At 43.3% G+C, this 23,998-nt stretch overlaps 1 protein-coding gene and 1 long non-coding RNA gene across 12 annotated transcripts in view; both read right to left on the bottom strand.

Annotated features, from left to right (window-relative positions):
- The window catches only part of KIF16B (kinesin family member 16B), a 289,482-nt gene that overhangs the window by 95,961 nt on the left and 169,523 nt on the right, over nucleotides 1–23,998 (bottom strand). For 7 of the 11 annotated variants that reach the window (XR_015249348.1, XR_015249350.1, XR_015249351.1 and 4 more), the window contains 4 exons: nucleotides 6,979–7,011; nucleotides 6,578–6,631; nucleotides 3,853–5,205; nucleotides 22–174 (listed from right to left, as the gene is read on the bottom strand). Coding sequence is in view for 5 of the 11 variants with exons in the window: in XM_086701642.1 (XP_086557768.1) it covers nucleotides 22–174; nucleotides 3,853–5,205; nucleotides 6,578–6,631; nucleotides 6,979–7,011 (1,593 nt within the window). In the remaining 6 variants the exon portion in view is untranslated. The remainder of the gene's footprint in view (nucleotides 1–21; nucleotides 175–3,852; nucleotides 5,206–6,577; nucleotides 6,632–6,978; nucleotides 7,012–23,998) is intronic. The other 4 variants (XR_015249349.1, XM_086701644.1, XR_015249352.1 and 1 more) reach the window with 3 other exon arrangements.
- On the bottom strand, nucleotides 8,817–14,966 carry LOC147582622 (uncharacterized). Its single transcript, XR_015249354.1, has 2 exons — nucleotides 10,690–14,966; nucleotides 8,817–10,645 (listed from the first exon to the last, which is right to left on the bottom strand). It is a non-coding gene; the product is annotated as an uncharacterized LOC147582622 (long non-coding RNA).

Here is a 23,998-nt window from a genome sequence, read left to right as displayed (position 1 = left end):
CATCAGTTTAATGTCCAGTACCTGGCATCCATCAGAGGGACCAGGTGAGATTTTTCACCACTGGATGGCAAGCTGGAAGAAGGAGCCTTCCCCTCCATGGTCCCACGATGCCCCTTTTGAACACCATCAACCTCACAGATCTTCTGCTTCAACTGCTGGATTTCATACTCTAATCTACAGAGATGGGAGTTACATGAATTCATTCATGAACAGTATTTCCGGAGCATCTTCACTGGGTGAGACATTGTTCTTGAAACCATGGGGGATCTAGACACTTTTTGCAAAGAGCTTTACCTTCTAGTAGTAAAGGTGCCACATATGCATCAGACAAGGTATAAGGGGATAACGAGCCATGAGAAGGATTCAGAACAATGCTGCAGGTGTTCAAAAGTTGGAGAGAGTTTAATTATCAAGGGCAAAGATATTCCCACAGTGCTGAGCCAATCCTCTGAGGTAGATGTACAGGATTCTGAGCCCCCTACCCCTGCCTCAACAAAACAGTTGGTCTTTGACCACATATGGGGATCCCCCTACATACCTCTGTTTGACAAAAGAGATCTATGCTTTAAAGAATTTTTAACCACCACCAACCCAAGGAGGATCTGCATGGTCAAGGCAGTTCTAAGTTGAATCTTCAGAGGCCCGTAGGAATTTGGGCATTTGGAGATGAGGGTTAAGGGCTCTCCAGGTACAAAAAGCAATATGAACAAAGCCCTAAGTCACAAAAACTAGAAATCCACTTTGGCTAAGGCAGAGGGTGTGGGAAAGGGAAACAGGAGAGAGACCTCGGAAGGCAAGGTGAGTATCTTGAGAAATTAAACCACTGTAGAACCAAACACTTATTTCCAATGATAAATGATACATCCAATATGAGGTCAAGTGTGTGTAAGCTCATTCTCCTGCTGGCCCGGGTATGCTTGGATCCAGGGCCAGGAGGCTAGAGGGCCAAGCTTGCCAGTAAATTTGGCCCAGGAAACATAGGCGCTGCAGCTCCCTCACTGTGTGAACTAAGGCGAGTTAATGAAATCTGGGCCTCAATTTTTTCATACACCAATCTGAAGAGTCAACTAGTCTAAATTCCTTCAGTCCCAAACTTCAAGGATTCTAGCTTCAGATGCTGGCACAGCATGATCCTACCAGCTCTCTGGTGTTACCAACAGCAATTTGATGGAACTACATGAAAGCCAAGCTCTCAACTCGCAGGGATGTAATTACAAGGTCACCAGGGTCAGCACTCATGGGTTCCATGGAGGCAATGCCCAGCCTAACTCAGCCATTCATCTGTCTGCTGATGAGCAAGTACTTACTAAGCATCAACTTCCACAGCATGTAGTCTTTTCAAAGGAGGAAGAAAGATGCGTAAACATTGACATCAGGGGCCAGTTGGTGGGCCAAGAACAAGGGAACAATATTAATACAAAGTCTTAGAGATGGTAAGGAAAACGAGCCAGATATAAGCAAGTAACTGCCAACATTTATAGTTAAGATGACATGTACCAGAGTCGGTCAAAGACATCTTTCAGGAGTGGGGCAGTGGAAAAGATACCACAGAGCAAAGGGGTTGTTGGCATGGGGTCCTGAAGCCCCAACAGGATTTCTATGGGTGGCAAGGGAAGCAGGGCGTCCCAGGAAAGGATTGTAGCACATATGAAGACAAGAGGACGAAGTGGCTCAGAGTGGGCTGGTGAGTAGACCTGCCACTTTCTAACTGTGTGACACTTGTCCCCAATGACTATATAACCACTGGGTAGAAAAGATGACAGAGAATGGATTAAATCTTGCTCATAAGGAAGCCAACAAGGAAAGCCAAGTTCAGTGCACTGTTGTCTAAGCTAGTTCTACTTGAATTTAAAATTTCACACTTGTGGGATTTCACAAGCGGCTGACTCAGGCCGCACGGCAGGCCCTGGCTTAGCCGTGAGAACCCAGAGAGATAATAACACACAAAACCAACACCCACAGAAAGCTGCAGTAGCATCACAGCCAGAGCAAAGAGCTCAGAATTTGTTGGCCTGAATTAGGTCTTAGCAAAGTCTACTCCATCAAAACGCATGAAGCCAAAAGCATCCTTTGTGTGGCTTCTGGAGGAACGCTGACATCAGGAAATCACTTCCCTGGAAATCACAATACTGTATCCGCTATAATAGAGTATTAATACTAATGGCCAGGGAGTGAAGCTGGTTGACAAAAGCCAGGGACATCAAGCTAAAAGCCCACGTGGCATTCTCACTGCACACTGCAGGATATAAATTGAGAGTGTGCCCTCCACTGCTTTAAATTTCCTGGGGCTGGAGCTTTGTCCGGCAATTTCATTTACATAACATACCTGCAATCATTTTCTTAAAACTCCAACCTATTTTTCCGAAGTAATAGCATTATGGTTTTTGATTGTTATTTCTTGCTGTTTTGCCAGAGGGAATTACCAGAGAGCAAAGGTAAATAGAACCCACAGTATAAGCAGATCATTTGAAAGGGAGGTTGTCCCAACCTGTTCAGGCAAGATGATGGAGAGAGGCTCCAGCCTCAGGTCTTGCTTTGTCGTTAGTATGGATCCTTGGCGTCTGCCAATATCAAGCTGGGCTCCTACAAGCCAGCCGACTGGGCTTCGGTTGCAGCCCCTCTGGAGGCGCTGTGGGTGCCTGGAATGCTGGAGAGGGGCAGCAGTCCAGGCCCTCCAACCTGGGCTTCAGGTAAGATCTCAACCGACCAAGGGGTCTGGAGCTAAAGAAAATGCACAGGCCCCTGGTCTCCTCCGCCCTCTTGTAAGAGGACGCACTGAGGCCCAAAGATCAAAGAGCCTGCCGAGGCCAGCCAGGCAGGAACGGGGTGGGCCAGGGTATGAAAGCTGGGCAGGACAACAAAGCGGGTGATGTCTGCACACCAGGCAGACTACCTACTTTCTGGGAGTCTTGGCATCACGTCTGCTGGGCTACCAGAAAAACGTGTTCTTGACTTCATGCACTTATTCCTTCTGAGAACCTACCGTGTGGGAAGTGTGGTGACAGGGAATGGGTGGGAGAAGATAAATACTCTTTCTTTACCATGAAAATAGTGCCAGTTCCTAGTTTTATTTTTCATAACACCAAAAGTAACATGAGTAAATCATCACCACACGTGCTTGAATATACCGCTCGCTGTGTTCACGAATCACCTGGAGAATTTTGTTTGTTTAGCAGTTTCCTTTTTAATACAGAATCCTGGGGCCTCCTTCAAATACTGTGAATCAGGAAGGGAAGGAAAGGGGCTATTTTTCAGTTTCCCAACAGGGGTGGAAATCAGCACCTGCTCTGTGTGGTCTGTGACCAAAGGGATGATGCTGTATTGTAACTAGTGCTGGTCAGAGAGAAGATGTTAGGCCCAGGGTGAGGGTGATGCGGGGAATAGGGGAGGGTAGGAAAAATTCTGAGGAGGGGTGGTCGGGGGAGGGGGGGGTGAGAAGGGGAGGACAGAAGGAAGAAAGGAGGGAGGAAGGGAAGGGAAAGAGAAAAGGGAGGGGAGGGGACAGATACAGGGGACGGGGCAAGCTGGAAGCAGTCGTATTTATCAAATATGACAATAATCGTATTCCATAAGTCAGTGGAGTCACAGACAAGGGCTCTGGTTTTGTTTGAGTGTTTTTTTCAATGGCAGGCCAACGATTCTCAGATGAGGATCCTAAGGAGCAAGAAAATGTGGGGGGGGGTGCTTTTCTCAGCTTTGGTTGGACCACAAGCGTTGGCTGCTGTATCAGAGAACACACAGGCGAACAGAATCACTTTTTTAGAAAGACAGCGAGACGCACACCTTGAGAGGGCGGAAAACACACCACCTTTGGCACCTACGGTGTGCCGTGCTCTCCCTGTCCAGCCTCACCTCTCCCGGTCCTTCTCCAGGGCTTCCTGCTCAGCTTCCAGGCTGGCCCGGAGGCCGGACTGCTCGCTGCTGCTGTTCAGCGTGGCCAGTCTCTGCCTCTGCTCCTCGATCTCCAGGCCCAGGGTGGAGCGCCTCTGCAGGGCCCAGTGCCTCCTCTCCAGCCTGGCCACGGCCCGCTCCAGCGCCTCGCGCTGCTGCTTCTCCCGTGACTCGAGGATCTCCTTTTCCTTCTTCCTCACTTTTTCTTCCTGACGGGCGATGTTGGCAGTGAACTCAAAGGTGGCTTGGAGCTTCTGCAGCTGGCTCGCGTTGGCCTGGTACTGAGCGAGCTGTTCCTCTTTTTCTTCCATTTCTTTTTCCACTTGATAAAGAGTGTTGTCTAAGCCGAGAGGACCTCTGTCAAGGATTTCAAACGCTCTCTGCTTTTCCTCCAACAGGGTTGGCAAATGATGCTGCAGGAGGTACTGGAGCTGGCGTTCCTTATACTGCAGCCTGTATTCCGCGGGCTTTATCTTCTCGAGGATTTGAGCCGCCTGGGTGACGTGTGTGACACCCCCGGCATCCTTCTCCGACACTCTGAAGTCATCTTCGTTTGCAGACTTTAAACGCTCCAGGAGTTCTTGTTCCTCTTCGACTTCTTTTCTCAGGAGGTCCTTCTGCTGAACCAGGTCCTTCTCCAAGTTGGCCAGCTTGACCAGCTGCCTTCTCTTGAACTCCAGGAAACGCAGCTGAGCCCGTTCTGACTCCTCGCCGTCGTCCTCCCCTTCGGCCCGGGCCTCCTTCACCTGCAGGAGGGCCTCCCGGATGCCCTCCAGGTCCCTCCTCTCCTCCTCCACCCGCTGCACCTCCCCTCGCTGGAGGAGCCGGCTCATCTCCCGCTTCTGGCGCAGCTGCTCCTCTAGGTGCACCACGAGCACGACCTGCTCCTTCTCCTGCTCCTCCAGCCTCTTCTTCTCCAACTCGAGCTTGGCGTACTGCTCATCCTTCTCCTTCTTGAGGCGGTCCAGCTCTCGAAATATCTGGATCTTCTCGGCCTTCTCGTTGTTGTTGAGCTCCTGGAGCCGCTGGAGCTCTTCTTTGACTCGGAGAAAGCTCTCCTCCTCCTGCTTCTTCTGCAGCTCGATTTCCTGCTGCTCCCGCAGCCTTTCCTCTTCGAACTTTTCCTTCTCGGCAAGCAAATCCTTCAGCTTGCTCTCGATGTGGAAGCTGCGGCGTTTGAGGCTCTCCTCCTGCTTGCGGATCTGCAGCTGGACAATCTCCGTCTCCTTGCGCTGAGTCTCCACCTCCTGCTGCATCCGCTCCAGTTCTGCCTTATCTGACTTCTGCTTTTCTTCCATTTCTTCTATGAGTTTCCTGAAATGCCAAACGTTGACCCATCATCGTCTGCTCGCTACATACGAATGGTGCTCGAACTTTTCCCTACCTGAAATGTTCTGAACATGGACACGTGCCACAAAGTCAGGCCCTTCACTAAAATAAAAAGTGGGGGGAACTGCTTTCCTTTTCATTTCCAGCAGCACACTGCTTAGCTTTTTCACTCTGTAACTGTCCAACATATCATTTGCCTAATCTCCTGAAGTCGCCTCTGATATCATTTCTTTGTAGAGTCTATAAGCATAATGTGTTATGCATGATATAATTTTAAAAGCCCCCTGAGCTCAAAGAGAAAGAACCGTGCCCAATTTAAATTTAAATGTGAATAATGTTATTCAGCCCAATGGCTAAAACTCAATAGAAATTCAGTTACAAAATGACATTAAATAAAAATGCTTATGCTGTCCTCAACTCATTGGGGTCAAATATCAAAGTCAAGATAATCGACAGTTCATTGTTGCAGCTCAAATAACCGCATGCTATTTAGCATTTAATCACTAGTTTAGGACAAATGGTAATCACCGAATGGCCCCAAATATTAGTTTATTAACACATAACACTGAGAATAACAGGAGTCTCCATAGAAAACTGAGATGCATGATTTCAGGGGTTACATGTCATGCTTGGTCTATAGCATTCTAAACTCCAGGTTCCAGAAAATAAATATCCAATTTACAGATTTTCTCTGGCCTTTAGTTTCTACTCTAATATATAACCTTACTCTGTTTCTTGGCTCGTTAAACAGGATGCGGGTGGGGAGAAGGAGAAAATACTTAGTTTTATCAGATAATTATATTCAGAACATATAAAAAAAAACCTCTCCCAATCAGCTAAAAAAATCACTCACACACACACACACACACACACACACACACACACACACACACGAGAAAAGTGGGCCAAGAATTTAAAGAAGCAAATTATAGAAGGGAAATATAAATGGCCAAATAACATAAGCAAAGATGTTTAAAAGGGGAGGAGATATAAGGAAGGGGAACTGTCATTCTTTTGGCTTTTTAAAACCTCAGGCGATAATCACTAAGGGGGATATGCTTTTAGATTAAACATAAGTATACATTTGGTGTATTAAATGTAACGAGTGTATGAAATTTGCCTACTGACTCTATTCCCACTTTCTCCCAAGTATTTGAAGATGTACTGTTTTCAAAACATTCAAACATGAGGTAAAACTAACCAGCTAGAGAAATGACCTACAGTCATTAAACACATAAATACTTGACACAGAGCCAGAGCAAGGTAGTGAAACAGACCCGAAGAAATCCGTCTGGAGCAGTAATGCAAGAATCCACAGACTACAGTAGTGTCAAAACCCGTACCCCACATGGCTTACCTTTTACTTTCTAATTTTTCAAGTTCTTCGCGCTGTTGCCGCTCAAATTCAAGTCTAATAAAAATCAAATGAAAATGAGTCACTTTTCAGAAACAGCTTTTCTCTCTCATTCTCTGTATATAGTTGCATATTAGAAAGAGCATCCATTTTTTAAGCATTATTTTTAATTACAATGGATTAGCAATTTAAAATGTTTTCTTTGCTCTGTGACTATGATTAGAAATTAGACATTCTTCTGGGTGCTGGCATTCAGGCTTGAAAAGAACATATTTGACCTGAAGGAAAACAAACAAAGCACGAATGTATTGAAAAAGCAGGGTTAAAGGAAACTTCTAAATGATAAGCATGTCTACTCCATGCAGCTTAATCACTGATGAGTATATAAAATAGAGAATCTCTACCTTAGACAGATGGGTCCTTTTATAGGGAAAAGACTGCCAGAGAGGTGAGAGACAAAGAGAGAGAGCACAGACATCAATTAAGAAAAGAATTAACTGGGGGAAACATCAGGAAAAAAGCAGTAAGGTACTTAACAGCCAATAGCCATGCATACATTGAAGTCTCTTTTTATAAATATCGTATTTCCCAAAAATTGCTTGAAGCAAAGACTCCAGGGAGTTAGATGTGTTATGTTTGCAATGTTCCCATCATGACAGCACTAATAATAACTGAGTACCAATAATAATTCTGACAGTAGTCAAATTCATATTTTTACTACTTTGTAGATGGTTATAGCACAGGGAAGTCCACCAAGATCTTCCTATGACTAGTAGTTCTAGGATACAGAAATTACTGGGGGCTACGTAGATTGTAGACAGATTTACCACAGCGTTACCAGAATAAAGGGGGCTAGTCACTGGGAATTTTAAAACAATTTGCTAATCTATTGATAACAAAAGTTGATCCTCCTCAAATACAAGTCTTAATGACTACAAGATTTCACAGTGTGAAATCTTATGAAACAGTGTGAACTGTAGTTCTTAAACTTCTACATTTTCCTGCTGTGGTAAATGGCAGTTAGAGCTAAAAAGTTCAACTCTGGAAAAATTCATCACAAACTTTCCCGTATGACATGCAAATCCAGGCTGGCAAAAGTAACCTTTACAATGAGCTAACAAACATTCCAAATAGATGTGTTACCTATTCATTTGAGCGAACATTGAGAGTAAGATGCCTGGTGTCTTTTATAAGCAAAACTAAGTGCTGTGGTAGGTCGTTTACCCACGTTAGCTTACTTTGTCTTCCCAGCAAACCCTAAAGTTAGCAAAGTCTCTCCATCTTACAGATAAGGAACCCAGAGCTCAGGTATGTGAAACAACTTGTCCAAGGTCATAATGGTGAGATGTGGAAGAGCCAGGATTTGAACCCATGATAGCCTACTCCCAAAACAGCCCCCCTCAATTCATGAGCAATGCTCCAATTTGTGATAGACAATAAAAGATTTAAACCTTCCCTGAAACTTGTCATTTAGGGTTATACATATCCTCCCATCAAATGAAAATAATCTGTAGACTGTAGGCATTGCCATCCATGAGAAATCAATCACATAAATATATACGAAGGTATTTGCAAGTCCCCAAGCTCAGCACATATGCCATTATACTAAGTAGGGATAAGGTTTCATTAAAGTTAATATGTGATTGTTCTCTGTTATACAGCAATAAACAGAACCTTGAAAATGTTTCCTAGTAGGTATTTTTTAGACTTCAGTACAGTTTAGCTTTCCTAGAAATATTTACATGGTCAAAAAGAATCATTAGATTAAACACTTTCAAAACCAGAGAATTCCCCTAATGGAACTGCCTTTAATCTCTAGTTTTACTTTCTATGAACAGCCCAGTGTAACCAACAGTAGACACTGCTCTGACAATGTCACAGGCATGTGGTCCGAAACCAAATGCTCCCCTGAGAGTTGGGAGACCTGGGTTTGAATGAAATCCTCTCACCTGAGGACTGTGTACCAGGGGCAGGTGCTGGGCTAGGCTCTTAGCTGGCAATACCCTTCCTCTGTTCTCCCAACCCTGCCAGGGTGACATGCTTCTCATCCCCATTTTGCAGAACAAAAAACTGAGGCTTAGAAAAGTTAAGTAGCAGAGGGAGAACTTGAATCCAAGTTTGATACACTAAAACCTGGGCTACTGACCACTGCAATTGTTGCTACTGAGCTGTGTCATCTCAAGAGGTCATAAAATGTGAGTTTTAATATCTTCATCTCTAACATGATGCTCTGAGCACCTACTTTTTTTTTTTTTTTTTTTTTTTATTGAGCATGGTGCCAGGCACAGGGTGGGGGCACATGAGACATAACAGCCTGTATCAGTGATGTGGTCCCTGCCTCCACAAGACTCCCAGTCTGTGACAGTCAGATAAACACAACTGAACACCCAACGGGTTGCAAGCCAGGAAGGACACAGTGTTATAACGTACAAGAGCAGGGTACTGATCCCAGAATTTGGTAGTACCTAGAATCAAGGCAAGCTTCCTGAGGAAACTTATACCGAAGCTGTGCCATTCTTCCTCATTCATGATACAGAAATTCAAGAGAAGGTCAATAAAACCACATCTTGGCTTGCTGTGGGGGAAGCGGCAAGACCCAAAGCCTAATAGGACAACAAGAAGGCAGATGGTGAAGGGCCTTGGAAAGTAAATATTAAGGACTCTGAACTTGATCCTAAAGATGGTGGCAGAAAAGTCCCATGTGATAAGAAAGAAAGAGTTGGGGCGCTGGGGTGGCTTAGTCAGTTAAGCATCAGACTTCAGCTCAGGTCATGACCTTGTGGTTTGTGAGTTAGAGCCCCACACTGGGCTCTGTGCTGAGAGCTCAGAGCCTGGAGCCTGCTTCAGATTCTGTGTGTCTCCCTCTCTCTCTGCCCCTCTTCTACTCATTCTCTCTCTCTCTCTCTCTCTCTCTCTCTCTCTCTCTCTTTCAAAAATAAACATTAAAGAAAGGAAGAGTCAAAGATGCCCCTCAGGTTTCTGACCGGATTACACAGGAGGTGGGAAAGCAAGAGCTAAAAGGTCTCCAGATGTGAACACAAATTCTAGGGACTGTGAGACCACGTATGAGTCATTTAATAATATGTATTGGGATCCAATGAGATGGAGAAGAGCACTGGGGACAGACCAGTGGGGGAGGCAGAAGTCGTAATGGCAGCCACACTAGTGCTAGTACTCATGGTGGCCAAGATGAGGGCAGCAGCCACCGTCCCCTGAAGATTCACTCTACGCCCGGTTCTGAGGACTTTGCATTTAACTCTTGCAATGGCCCTGTGAGGTAGGTGCCGTCATTATCCCATTTGACATGTGAGGGACGGTCATATCACTAGTAAATGGCAGAATCAATCCTGATGCCAGAGCTCACAATTTTCACCTCTTCTCCATCCTGCCTTCGAGAAGGTAAGCCCAATTTCATACATTTGTGGAAGCTAATGACTCCAGAAAGTTCTACTAAATGAGATGTCCAGCAGGCAGGGAGATACATACAAAGGTCTAGCTCTCGGGCCATTGTCAAGGACGGAGATACAGACTTGGGATTCACCAGCATCTAGACTGCAACTGAAACCACAAAAGCGGATGAAGTTACCCAGGATGTATGTATGGAATGAGAATAAAGGAGCTTAGTGACAAATCTGGAAGACCACGGATACCGCAGTGACTGGCAGAGAACGAGGCTAAGGAGCAGTTAAAGACACAGAGAGAAGGTTAGGAAAGAGTGGGCACAGGAAAGCAAAGGGAAGGGAGAAAAGTAGTATGAAATGCTCCAGTAAAGTCAAGTAAGATAGGGCCCAAGGAGAACTCACTGAACTTAGCAACATGGAGGTCACTGGCAAACTTGGAGTGAGCTTTTCTGGGTTTGGGGCCAGACTGCAGTGGACTGGGACTGAATGGGAGGAGAGCAGAGGCTGAACAATAGAGAGTGTTCTCGGTAATGTTAGTTATGAAGGGGAAGTGGTAGTTTTAGGAGAATGGGTCCTCATTTTAAAAGCTGGAAGAGACTTGTGCGTATTTAAACCCTGGTATAAACAAGCCAGAAGAGACAGAATGTAAACAAATTGGGGATAGAGGCCCCTAAGCTGGAATTGGAAGGAAAGGACAGAACGATGGCTAAGAACATGGGCTGGAATTGGAAGGAAAGGACAGAACGATGGCTAAGAACATGGGCTTTGGAATTAGTCTACCCCAGATCAAATCCTGGCTCCTATAAGACCACGGGACAATTTCTCTCTAAGCCTTAATTTCCTCATCTGGAACTACACTCGAGAATAAGCTTAGTCCTTGCTGAGTGGAGGATCCAATGGAAGTATATAATGAGCACTTAGCAGTTAACAAATATTAGCTATGAATCCTACAGCATCCATAGTACAGGTAGGAGAAGACAAAGAGCAATTCAGCCATTGAGACAGGAAGGATGGAGGAAAAGACAAAAGCAAAGCAGACATGGGCTTTGGTGGTGGTGTTTCTTAGGACTTCTGTATTCTCTGTGAGGTCAGAAGCAAGGTCCTCTGCTAAGAATAAGGAGGAAGGTGGCGGGGTTAGAGACATAAAGAACATGAAGATTACTAGTAATACCTGAAAAGGCCAATGGACAAGAGAACTGATAAGGACAACAAACTAAAAGGGGGTGGGTGGGTGGGCATCACTCAAGCCTAGGGATCATTAATTTACAGAGGTGCCCATGTCTGTGTTGACATGGCTTTCTCTCATAGCATTGGGCTGAGATATCAGATACAGGCTCAGGGCAGGGAGAAAATTCAATGGAACCAGGTGGGTCTGCAACAAGTGAAAGAACCAAAGGACCATCTGAGGACTTGGGAAGAGGACAGCTCAAGTGTTGGGGATGAAAACTTGACTGGACAGAGAAGTAAGTGGAGATGCAGCAAGTCTTCTTACAGGTGAAATGAAGAAATCTAAGAAGTCTCCAGGCTGAAGAAGTAAATATGCTTACTTAACCATAAGTATCCATACGGAATCACCCAAGATAACAGCAGGACTGAAAAAGATGGTGAAGCTTAGAAAGTAAGTTTAGATGACAACAGTAAGGAGGGGCAAAGGCTGGGAGAGGCAGGTGCCATAAGTGAACACATCAGAGCTCTGTGGGGCAGGGGAAGGGTGGTCTGAGGGCAGCTTCAGGGGAACCGGAGTCTCTGGGCTGATGAGAACCCTGGCTCCTCCTTGGTAGAAGTTCTCATTTCAGATTGTGATAAGGAAAGGAAAAGAACTTGGACGAACAGAAGCTGTCAACTTTAGATGTAATGAGGCTGTCTGACCCCTCCTGAAGAGAGGTATCTAATGATATGTAATGTTCTGAGTTAAGAAGTCAGGGAAAGATTCCCATTTGAATTCATAAGGAAGAAGTATGGATTCATTCCTGTGGTCTCTTTCTAAAATGGGAAAAAAAGTTTGACTGCTTTCTACTAAAAGCAATGCCCTTGATAACAAATGACCCTTCTTTCCTAAAATATAAGAGTTAAAAAAAAACAAAAACAAAACATAAAGATGCTCAGTCTTAACTTAAAACCAAGTCCCAACCATTCTGAGAGTCATAATTACAAAGTCAAGAACTATATTTCAAAATACGAGGTGAATTAGCTATTGCTGGTACTGTATGACTTCCATTAAATATTACATATTTACTAATCATACTTTAAAATGCACCTCTTTCCTTAATCAATGATAATTATTTCAAATAGCAAACCTCAAGAGATTGTGAAAGATAAACGTGAATGTGTTAATATCAGGGAAAGAATATCAACTATAATTGTATTTTAATGTGGCTTCATTTTAAATAATTGTAATTCACTATCTTATTTTACTGGAATTATCTTGGCCTCAAATGCTAATTTCCTAAATGTTACAATTAAAAGGAAAACCACAAAAGGATGTAATTTTTGCAGCTGTTTTTAGCATTTTAAAATGACATTTGGAAGTACACATACTGTGTTAGGTCCAACAAAAAAAGCAGCATACAATCTATTTTTATGAGAAACGGCTTTTTTTTTTTTTTTTTTTTTTGCATTAAAAAGACATCTAGCATTTTTAGGTATAATTGCACATCTTGCAATTTATATTCCTGTTATCATCGGCAGTGAAAAAGCAAGGGGGTGGGAATTTCTCAGTTCACACCATGACATTGAAAGTGAGACTGTGATTATCAAAAAAAAAGAAAGAAAAAGAAAAATTTAAATGAACTGAAGGCATAAATATCCGAGTCCTTATGTTATGCCAGGGGTGATTACTTTGTGTCTTTGATGTCGTTTCACTTTCAAAAAGGAGGCAAACAGCTACTCAAGTGCAGCCAACACTTGTACTGGCAGCTGTGGTGGGGGGTAGATGTGGAGGGTAACTGAGGCTGAGCCCCAGGCCCCAGCATGACTAGAAGGGAGTGACCTGACAACGGAGGTGAGCTGAAGGCAAGGTAGTCCCCCATATGGACATTCTCCATAAGTACGTGAACAGGTAAGGGGAAAGAAAATTCTTAGGCCATGGGTAAGCCAGAATTTTCCCCACGTGATTTTTAGGTTCTCATAGGTTTGACCCCATGGGTGTGCCACCTGTGAGGACACACAGGGTCCTGCATTCACTGTCTACTGCCGTCATCTTGAGACTCTTCCTATTTGAACGAGAAGCCCCATGTTTACACTATGCACTGAACCCTGCAAATTATGTAGCTGGGTTCTGATCAAGCATACATCATTTCTTAAAGAACTCCTGGCCCGTTGCCTGGGATGTACGGTGGTAGTCTGCAGTCCAGATTCTGGTAAGGGCCAGGTGGAAAGCAGCTAGAAAAGACCAGAACTCCATGCAAGATGGCTCACTTGTCCCTGATCCTTCACAAGGGATTAGGTTTCAACAACAGTTCTGGTAACAGTGAGACCAGAATGGCTGACCTTCTTACCACCCTACCACTCTCAGGAACTTCCAGCCAGTTTCAAACCACCTCACTACAAAGGAACAAACTCCCAAAGAGATAGGGGTGGATCTTAAAGACTGAAGAGGAAGTTTGGATTCGGGTGCTGGAGTTGATGCGGGTTTTATCCAATAATCTTCCTGAGCAGAAACCAGAGACTACCCCAAGGAAGGCACAGGGAAATGCATGAAATAACCTGGCCATTCATCCAGACCCCGTCTCTTCATGGAAAGGCTCTGAGGTCTTTCCTATGTGCATCATTAGAGACTTTTATAAGGAAGCTAAAAGTAGGGGTGCCTGGGTGGCTCAGTCAGTCGAGTGTCCGACTTCGGTTCAGGTCATGATCTCACGGTTCCTGGGTTCCAGCCCACATCAGGCCCACATTGGGTTCTCTGCTGTCAGCATACAGCCCACTTCAAATCCTCTGTTCCCTTCTCTCTGCTCCTCCTCCACTCACAGGCGCAGGTGCTCCAGCACACGCTCTCACTCTCTCTCAAAAATAAATAAATAAATAAAAAGAAAGCTAAGAATCGTTGCTTTGTAGAGACAGTAGAATTGCTATGCCACTCCTCCCCATTTCCCTTTTTTCCTCCCAAATCATTGTATAGCCTGTAATACAGTGACTTACATACAACTGCAATTCAAGGCGTCTATATCAAAATGAGGGTCTCACAATGCAATTTAATCTAGGAGGTTGTGAAATTAAACCCCTTTTAGTTAGAAGTCAGAGTTTATAACACAAATATCCCTAGTACTCTGGGAATGGTTTTCTAATAAACTTTCAAATCCCTAGTCTAGAAAGTACTCAGAAAAGACTTTCAGGAGCCAGTCTTAAGCCTTTTGTATTGCAAATGGAAAGTGCCCAAAGAAACAAAGATTGTTTTTGAAAAAAAAAAAAAGTAAAATTCGATACTAAAAGCATTTTAAGTGAGTTTTCTCCCCAGCCTATTTCTCATAACAGTGGTAAAACTCGCTCCAATAAACTCAGCCAGAACCAGATGTTAAACCCAGGAGACCTACCTGATCGAGCTGCAAGATCACATGTGGTTACGACTACATGGAGACTCAAGAGATTGTTCATTCAACTTGGCACACACCCTACACTCTGCTCCCCCCACTATTTTCTAGGCCAAGAGACTGAGGCCCAGAGAGTAGTAGAGGGAGGTCCAAGGTGACCTCTTCTTTAGAGGAGCCAAGAGTAAAGCTCACCTCCTCCTACGCCTCCTCCATTCTCACTTTGACACTGCAATTCCACCTTACCTCCTCAATTGAACTAGGGTAACTTTTACCCCAGAAACAGCCTCCCAGAAGTTGACAATGGTTTATCATTCCAAAATGCACCTCTCCCTGTTGGACCCAGAATAGTGTACCTCACGTGATTTTCCTGCCACCTGATTCAGCCATGAATGCCACGTCACCAATAAATGTGAATCAACACCTAACATGTACAAGGGCAATGCTGAATAGATAAAGTGCCTTTGCATCTTAAGAGTAGATTATAAGTAGGGGCGCCTGGGTGGCGCAGTCGGTTAAGCGTCCGACTTCAGCCAGGTCACGATCTCGCGGTCCGTGAGTTCGAGCCCCGCGTCGGGCTCTGGGCTGATGGCTCGGAGCCTGGAGCCTGTTTCCGATTCTGTGTCTCCCTCTCTCTCTGCCCCTCCCCTGTTCATGCTCTGTCTCTCTCTGTCCCAAAAATAAATAAATGTTGAAAAAAAAATTAAAAAAAAAAAAAAAGAGTAGATTATAAGTGAAATAAAATGTGCATGCATATCAATCACAGCACATGATGAACCCGAGAAAGTTCCATTTTTAACAGGAGATGGGTTGGAGGGAGAGCATTTATAGCTGCAGGGACGAGAGGATGCCTAGCAGAGGAACTGCTGTCAAGTTGGGCCTTGACAGATGGACAGAATAACAACGGGCGTAGTGTGGTGAGTGGGGGGAAATCTAGTTGAAGAAAAACAGGAGAAGAAAGACAAAAGATGCAAGCAAAGGAAGCAGTAAAGGGCACACCTGGCTATTGCTCAGAACAAATAAAGGAGTGATGAGAAGAAATAAAACCCAAAAGGTAGACCGTGGACAGAATGTCAAAAGTTAAGCTGACACTCTGGGGAGCACCTCCGTGGGCAACCTTTCCTCCCACCCCTGTGTAGTCCTCTACCCAAGACACTGGGTACAAAAAACAGGAACCAGTAGTTCACACAGCCAATAATTCATCTGTTCAATATGGCGTCCATGTGCCAGGGCACTGGCACTATGGGTTCAGCAAAGGGAACTAAGTCCCTGGCATTATAAACCCTCCATTCTAGTGAGTAGGACAGCTAACTAACAATGAGTATGTTATGCGATAAGGGTTATGAAAAAAAAAAAATGAAGACCAGAGAGAGGGTACAAAGAGAAGGTGACATTTAGGAGAGAGCTAAGTGGAAGAAGTAACCACGAGGATGTATCTGGTGCCAACACGAGTGGGAAGCCAGGCCAATGACCAGGAGACAACATGTGTGGCATGCTGGGAGCACAGCAAGACCAGCATGGCAAGAGCATATGGAACCGGGAGATAGTGACGGTGTGAGAGCAACTGTGGCCCAAGAGGGAGCCAGAGCCAAAACCACCAAAACCACACAGAGCCTTACAGATCAGAGGGCAGACAGAGCCCTGTCCACCAGGGTTCCTTAAGGAAAGAGACCCGCCTTAATTGACTGTGTATCCTGAGGGCCTTCTGTGAGGCAAATAGTAGGCATTCAACCAATGGCTGCTGTGAGTAGTGCTTTGAAGTCAGGTACAAGAGGCTCAGAGCCAGACCCCAATGACATAGCCATAGAATCCCTGGACGAGGAATACTGACGGTGTCAGCCAATGCAGAGCTCCCTTTGCCATAAGAAGTAACAACTTTTGGTGCTTTCCACCCTTCTCAAGATGAAAGTTCACTAACTGTAGCAAATGTACAAAATACAAGTAAGTAAAACACTTACTGATACAATCCCCATGATCCATCCCGGCCTACAGCCTTTAGCCTCCACAGCCACACATAATACACACAAGAGGAGAGCCAACAACAGAGTTCATTTTGTAACCTTTTCCTCTTAATGAATACTTCCGACAAGTCCCCAGATCATTAACGATTACTGTCTAACATAGTTTAATATCATGCAATTCGATAATACAGATGCACCATGATTAATGTAAGCAATTACATGCTGGAGAGGTACATGACAGTGGACACAGAAAACGGTGTGGTGCCATCTACACTGGGTCGTCCAGGAAGGGGTTCGTTTCAGAAAAGCTGTGCCTGTTTCTGAGCAGAGGGAAGAGAGAGAGCACAGAGGGAAGTTTGAAGATGTGAGAAAGACTTAAAATGCACCACAGCTCCTCTCCCTTCACTGAAGTGAAGGGCTTTAGTGTTACAGATCTGCATTACACATTTGTACTTCTTTGATATCACCCACTGAATGACAAAATGCTACCACACCGAACAAGCAATGCTTGCACTGCGTGCCTCTGTCTCGGGCTGGGGGTGAGCAGTAGTCCTGGGAACACCTGCCGTACCTCCACCGGCCTGTGTGCCCACTCCCTGCTCTCTACTGTCATGCCTTTTATGGTCTGGGTCATCAACCATTCCTTTCCTTATTTCTCTCTCTGACACCTCTCTTCATTCCTCCCCTTGTTGCTTTAATGTAAGCAGTAGCTGCCATCAAATACAGAATTCAAGGGAGTGCGGATATAGCTGACAAAAGAAAAAAAAAGTGGGAAAGATTTACGTAAGTGGATTAATTGCAACAATTTATGGGGGGGGGGGTTCCAAAAGTCCTCTACGATTAAGCAAGAATTACAATTATGATATAAACAGAATGAAGACTTGTCTTCAATGGCATGAGGAAAAGTTCACAATAAAATGTTAAAAGAAAAAGCAGGTTCTAGAACTGTATATCTAGTTTGATCTCAATTTGTTTTTTTACGTAATCATTATAGTGCATAATTACAATATCTGATGTACAATTAAAACACATATACTATAAATCTAAGTAAATATTACAAACATAAACCAATCATTATTTTTTGGTGGGAGGATTGTGAATGCTTGTGATTACCTTATTCATTTCTGAATGTTTTCCTTTTTTGTAACAAGCATTTCCATTTATAATGAGACAAACTACCTGTTTCAAATTTTTTTCTTAATCTACCATGATTATAGCAACCATTTTACTTCCTTTTTGCTTCCATGAATCTCTGGTTCATTTCCATTTTATCCAACGACAATGATGATTAACCTGACTAGATCATAAGGTATGGGAACTAAACACGTAATGTCACTGATGTGGGCGCAGCTTCTCAAGGTTAGAATTATGGTCTGTGATAGAAGAAGGGGATGAAACTGCCTTGTCAGGGCACAACAATTCACACACACATTCTACCAACAATTATTTCTCAAACACCTACTTGGAGCAGGGACACAGTATCAAGAAAATCAGACCCTTTCACTTACTACTAAAGATATAGACCAAGAGTAGACAGTTGACCAAAAGACACAATTACCAACTATTTCAAATGCTACCAAGGAAAGACAGAGGATGCTTTCAGGGAATAGCTAAGGAGATGAAATTCAAATGGGAGGTTGGCAGGGCCTTTTTGAAGAAGCAACATTTAAATTGGGATCTTAGATAAGAGACTCTTGGAAACTGAGAACAAACTGAGGGTTGACGGGGTGGGGGAGAGGAGAAAGTGGGTGATGGGCGGGGAGGAGGGCACTTGTTGGGATGAACACTGGGTGTTGTATGGAAACCAATTTGACAATAAATTATATTTTAAAATAATAATAAAAAAATTAAAAATAAATAAAAAATAAAATAAATTGGGATCTTAGAGACTATGTAGGATTCAGCCACACGAGGAACTGGTGGACACATGGATGAGTGCTCCAGAAGGAAACAGCATGTGCCAAAAGACCCAGAAGCAAGAATGGATATGTACAACTGGAACCCTTGACTGAACCAGCAAGAAGCTCTCATCAAATGAGTTAACAAATTATGGAGAGCTCATGGCATGTATTCAAGTGAATACAACATGGATCTTCAAAGGCAAATCATGCTGCCATGTAGGACTAAGGAAATCTGCTATCTTCCATCCTTGCCCACAACTACCATTCACCATTTCACCAGGAAAAGTCTCATTTCCCCAGCTGACCTTTACAGTTCAGCTTTCAACTGTGCAATTATCAAATGAAGGAAGAGGAAATGCAGCCTGCTACTCAGACAATGCAAATCTAAGGTAACTGAATAAAGACAGATTGTTCTTTGAATTTACAGCTCATCTTTCTGCCTACTTTGAAAACAGAAAACACAGGAAGCTCATCGCTTAAAGTGGTTCACAGTGGAATACCATTCAAGGACAAAAAAACAAAACAAAAAAACCCAAAAAGTCAGTAATTAACACTAATCTCCATTAGTGGAAGGAAGAAGCCCACTTTCATCACATGGTCCCCAAGACTGTATCTTAACAAGCTATTTAAGGCACTCTAGAGCAACTGTAAAGTTAGTAAATGGTCCATAAAAAAGCAAGACAAATGAGACCAAAAACTGGAGAAGAAATCAGCCTTGCAGCGAAGCAAACTTTTGAGAAATGGCAAGGCCTGATAAAATAAACCAGCAGAGACAAACACAGTAAATAAACATCAACTAAAATGCAGGCTAACTACCAAATCAGCAGCAACATAAATATTGCCAACTACATGCGTAAAACTTCCATGCTCAAGGTCAGCAAGAAAAAAAAAGATAAAAGAATTGAGAATTGATAAAGTACCGGAAAGTAGAGAGAAGAGAGAAAGGTGGAGCTAGCAGGGCACTGTATTCACAGGCGATGTGACCTTCTCTCTCAGGAGATATAGTGGAGACCCTGGTCTCACCTGAAGATGCAAATCTCATCAAGAGTATATCCAGCCATTACCAGATTCTGTTTCGGAAGCCCCTTCCACACTGGTATGAATTAAGGGGGGAAAGTGAATTCACTTTGCTCACATTGATCAGATGTCTGTTAAGTTTCAGGTACGATGCTGGGCACTGAGTGAACAACACATTAGATTCTGTGACTGTTTTCTGGAAGCTTACAGTGATCCACAGTGAGGCTAAGGCTCAGTACAACAGGATGTAACCATATTATTGAGGTCTCCATACTTTCTCTCTAATGTGATGTATTTATTTTTTCAGCTGAAGGCAGGAAATGGGGAGGGAGGACATAAGGAAAAAATAGGAAAGGGGCTGCAGATAGGAAAGAAAATGAAACTACAACTGACCCTTGAACAATGCAGTCAAAAATCACACAGTTGAAAGTCCACATATAACTTTTCACTCCCCCAAAACTTAACTAATAGTCTACTGTTGACCAGAGGTCTTATTGGTATCATAAATTCAACTAACACATATTTTGAATCTTATATGTGTTATGTACAGTATTGTTATAATAAGCTAGAGAAAATATTAAGATCATAAGGAAGAAGAAATACATTCACAGTAGTGTACTGTATTTATTGAAAAAATTTACATGGGGCACCTGGGTGGTTCAGTTGGTCAAGCATCCAACTTTAGCTCAGGTCGTGATCTCACAGCTCATGAGTTGGAGCCCTGCGTCGGGCTCTGTGCTGATGGCTCGGAGCCTGGAGCCTGCTTCAGATTCTGTGTCTCCCTCTCTCTCTGCCCCTCCCCCATTCACACTCTGTCTCTTTATCTCTCGTAAATAAATAAAAATTAAAATAAATTTGTTAAGAGGAAAAAAATAAAAAATCTGCATACAAATGGATGTGTGCTGTTCGAAGAACAACCCATATTGTTTAAAGATCAACTGTACTTTTTTTCCATACGATTGTTGTCAGCCAGTGAGACGTCCTCACTGCCATTTTGGTGCCTCCGGCTTTTTGATACAAATCCCAGAATTCTTCATTCAGAATCTACTTCCTTCCAGCTTTACGTTCTAATTTGTCATCCCTACTTTTGACTTGAAAGGGCCAGGAAGGCTGGAGCTAAGTACATATAGCATTCTAGTACAGCATGAAGCTCCACACAGGACAAACTAGGTCCTTGATGAATCCTTGGTGATGATTAGGATGCCTAGGACATGCTTCCAGAGAGAGCCACCGTTAGCAGGATTCCCCAGAATCTAGTTCCTATGAAGACAGCTTACAGCTACACTCAAGAAGGTGTATTCATATTGGTATTCTATACTTCAAGAGGATCTCTTTCTAGTTTGTATGCAATTGGAAACTCTCCTACAGTACTGGTAGAAAATGGTGGTTATGTGTGCAACCATTCTATAGAGCAATTTGTCAACACTTATCAAGGGCCTTAAAACTATTTACATTTCCAGGGGCACCCAGGTGGCTCAGCCAGTTGAGCGTCCAACTCTTGAATTCAGCTCAGGTCATGATCCCAGAGTCATGGGATCGAGCCACACGTCAGGCTCTGTGCAAAGCATGGAACCTGCCTGAGATTCTCTCTCTCTCCCTCTGCCCTTCTCCCCAACACTCTCTCCCTCTTTCTCTAAAATAAAAAATAAACAATAAAAAATGAAATGAAATGAAATGAAATGAAATGAAAGTAAGAAACCAATAAACAAACAAACAAAAAAAACTATTTACATTTCTGGCCTACTAATTCCATCTCTACTTCTTTTCCCCCTGTGGAAGTAATCATGGAGAAACAAAAAGATTTAGCTGCTACATATATGTTCACCCCAATTGCTTGTGATAACTTAACACTAGACAAAATGCCTACCAACAGACAAGAAGTAAGGCACAGAATACCCAAGGAATGCAATATCACGTGGTCATGAAAATAATGTAGGAAAATATTTATGAAAAGAAAAGGTGAATAAGTGCAAAAACTCTTCATGAACCCGTCCTGGTTAAAGAACACACATAAATAATATATAAGTGCGTGTGTATAAAAGAGTATCCACATACATACACACACAAAGACAGAAATGGCTACACAGTGGAACAGCCAGGGGTAGAGACGAATATGCAGCGGCATGTTGACTATGCAGTAAGTTCTTTTTTGCTTGTTTATAATTTCTAAGTTTTCCATAATGAACATGTTAAAACGTTAGACTGAAAATAATTTTCACTCGTCTGTCTCCATTCCTTGATTGCTGATGACTTCAGACCATCCCCACTTAAGAGCCTTCCCAGCTACCGAGGTCTGCGGCGGCCCTGATGCCAGCCAAACCCCAGCTCGCAATGCCACACTCCATGAAGCTCCTTGGATGGCTTACCAAATACATGCCTGATTTTTGATTTGGATATTTTTTGGTCCAAATGGATTTGAAAGCCAGATGTTTCTCGTCTTCAGAATTCAATTATTCAAATATACCCATGTAAATCAACTCACCACTGGTTATTGCTTAAAGGATGCTAATGCACAAGTGAAAATCTCTTTATTTTCGAGACTGAAATGAATTTGGAATGTATATAATTTTGCTTAGAGTACTTTTGAGAAGCTGTGAAAGCTTCCACATCCTGCCAAATTAGCTGTCTGTTTGCAGTCTCAGAGCAAGACAGAGGATGCCTAAGCAGTGGGCTTGGTTGCTTCATAAAGACTGTGCCGGTTACGGAGGAATCTTTCCCCCGCAGCGAAATTACTTCCTGGCAAAGACCCTCGCTGGGCACTACTCCAAAGTGGAACTAACTCCCAAAGGAAGTCACCGGGCTGCTTTGCCTCATCCAAAATTTCTCTGGCACCAAGTACCACGCATGTGTGTATACAAATCTTAGTTTCCAGGGAGCTTGAGATGTAGGCCAGGAGTAAGTTCCAAAACTCTGCTAGAAATGATATACCCAACTTTATGTGCCCAATTTGACTGATTAAACGTTCTTGGGGAGTAAAGACTTCACTTTCAAAAACTCCAAATCTTACTATGATTTAGAGCATGAGGTTTTTTTTAGACATGGGTGATGTGGAGAATCAGTAGGTTACCTGCTGAACAAAGGAAAAAGAACCGGTTGCTTTGTTGCTTTAGAGAGATAAGTTGGATCTCAACTGCATACGATAATTTGTAAACTGGACATACTTCTTTCAGAGAGCTTTGCTGTAGGAGGAACTGAGTATTCAGCAGTAATTTTCAGTCTACTGCAAAAAAACAAAACCAAAAACTCAGGTCTATACGATACCAAAGAAACCAAGAGATATGGTCATTTGTAACAGTTAAGAAAGCCACAAAAAAGTATGCCTGCACGAGTGAAAAACTCAAAAGGCAGAGGCCAGCTAAAAAGTGGAGATACTAAAAAGGGCACAGGACCCATCTGAAGCACGAGGCATCTGAAGACCTATGAACAGACACATCCTTTGTGCTGGGAGCACATCTGCGGGCCAAAACCTACCGCTCAATGAACATTTGTTAAGAGCCCACTATGTGGGAGCTTCTGGAGATTAAAAATGAGTAAGGAATGGTCTCTGTCCACAAGAAGCCTAGTGGGAAAGCAGACATAAACATCAATTAAATGAATTTGGAAAAGGCTCTGCTAAAAATATGCACAAAATGCCTGCTCAAGAGAAAGCATTTAGCTCAAATTGGAGACACACAGACTGCTTCTTGAGGAGACAATTCTGACACTCGGGCTTGAAAGATGAAGAGGACTGGCCAAGACAAAGAGTGGGACGGTTTTATGGATAGGTTTTATAGAGAGGCCTGACCTGGAGAGAGCTGTGAAAGATCTGTTTTGTCCACTTAAACCAAGGCATAAAGTTGGAGGTAGAAAGTGACAGAAGACAATGTTGGAGAACAGAATCATGAATGATTGTGCTGGAGCTTGGAAGTCACCACACGGGCACCGAGGGGCCAAATCAAATGCTGGGAAGAAGAAGGGTCTTAGAGAAAGAAGTCACCACAAAGGGCTAAGGAGGTGTGACTTAAGGTTGGGACAGTCTTCCCAATGAGGCAGGTCAATGAGTCTGTCCTGTGCCACTGCAAAGAGGAAGTCAGGAATCACCTTCAGGGCCATGACAGTCACCTTAATGACATTTGCCAGTCCTCAGGTATTAATCACACTGGCCATTTACTTTATTTTTTTTTTAACTAAGGTATAATTGATACATATTAGTTTCAGGTGAACACAGCGATTCTATATTTGTAGATGTTGCAAAATGATCACCATGATAAGTCTAGTTACCATCCATCACCATAGATAGTTACAAAAATTTTCTTCTTATGATGAGAACCTTTAAGATTTACTCTCTTAGAAACTTTCAAATGTGCCATATAATAACATTAACTATAGTCACCATGCTGTACATTACTACACATTATATTACTTATTTACTTACTGGGAGTATGTACTTTTTTACCACCTGCATCCACTTTCCCTCCTCCCCTCTGGCAACCACCAATCTGTTCTCGGTATCTATGAGCTTAGTTCTTTTGTTTTGGCCGATCCGTTTCTTTAGATTCTACACGTAAGTGAAATCATATATATTTGTCTTTCTCTTTCTGACTTATTTCACGTAGCATAATGCCCTCAAGGTCCATCCATG

The sequence above is a fragment of the Puma concolor genome, chromosome A3, assembly GCF_028749965.1.
Source record: "Puma concolor isolate L17-30 chromosome A3, mPumCon1.1.hap2, whole genome shotgun sequence".
In the NCBI taxonomy this organism is placed as follows: domain Eukaryota; kingdom Metazoa; phylum Chordata; class Mammalia; order Carnivora; family Felidae; genus Puma; species Puma concolor.
Note: the sequence above shows the minus strand (reverse complement) of the source record. Positions and strands in the feature narration are given on the sequence as shown.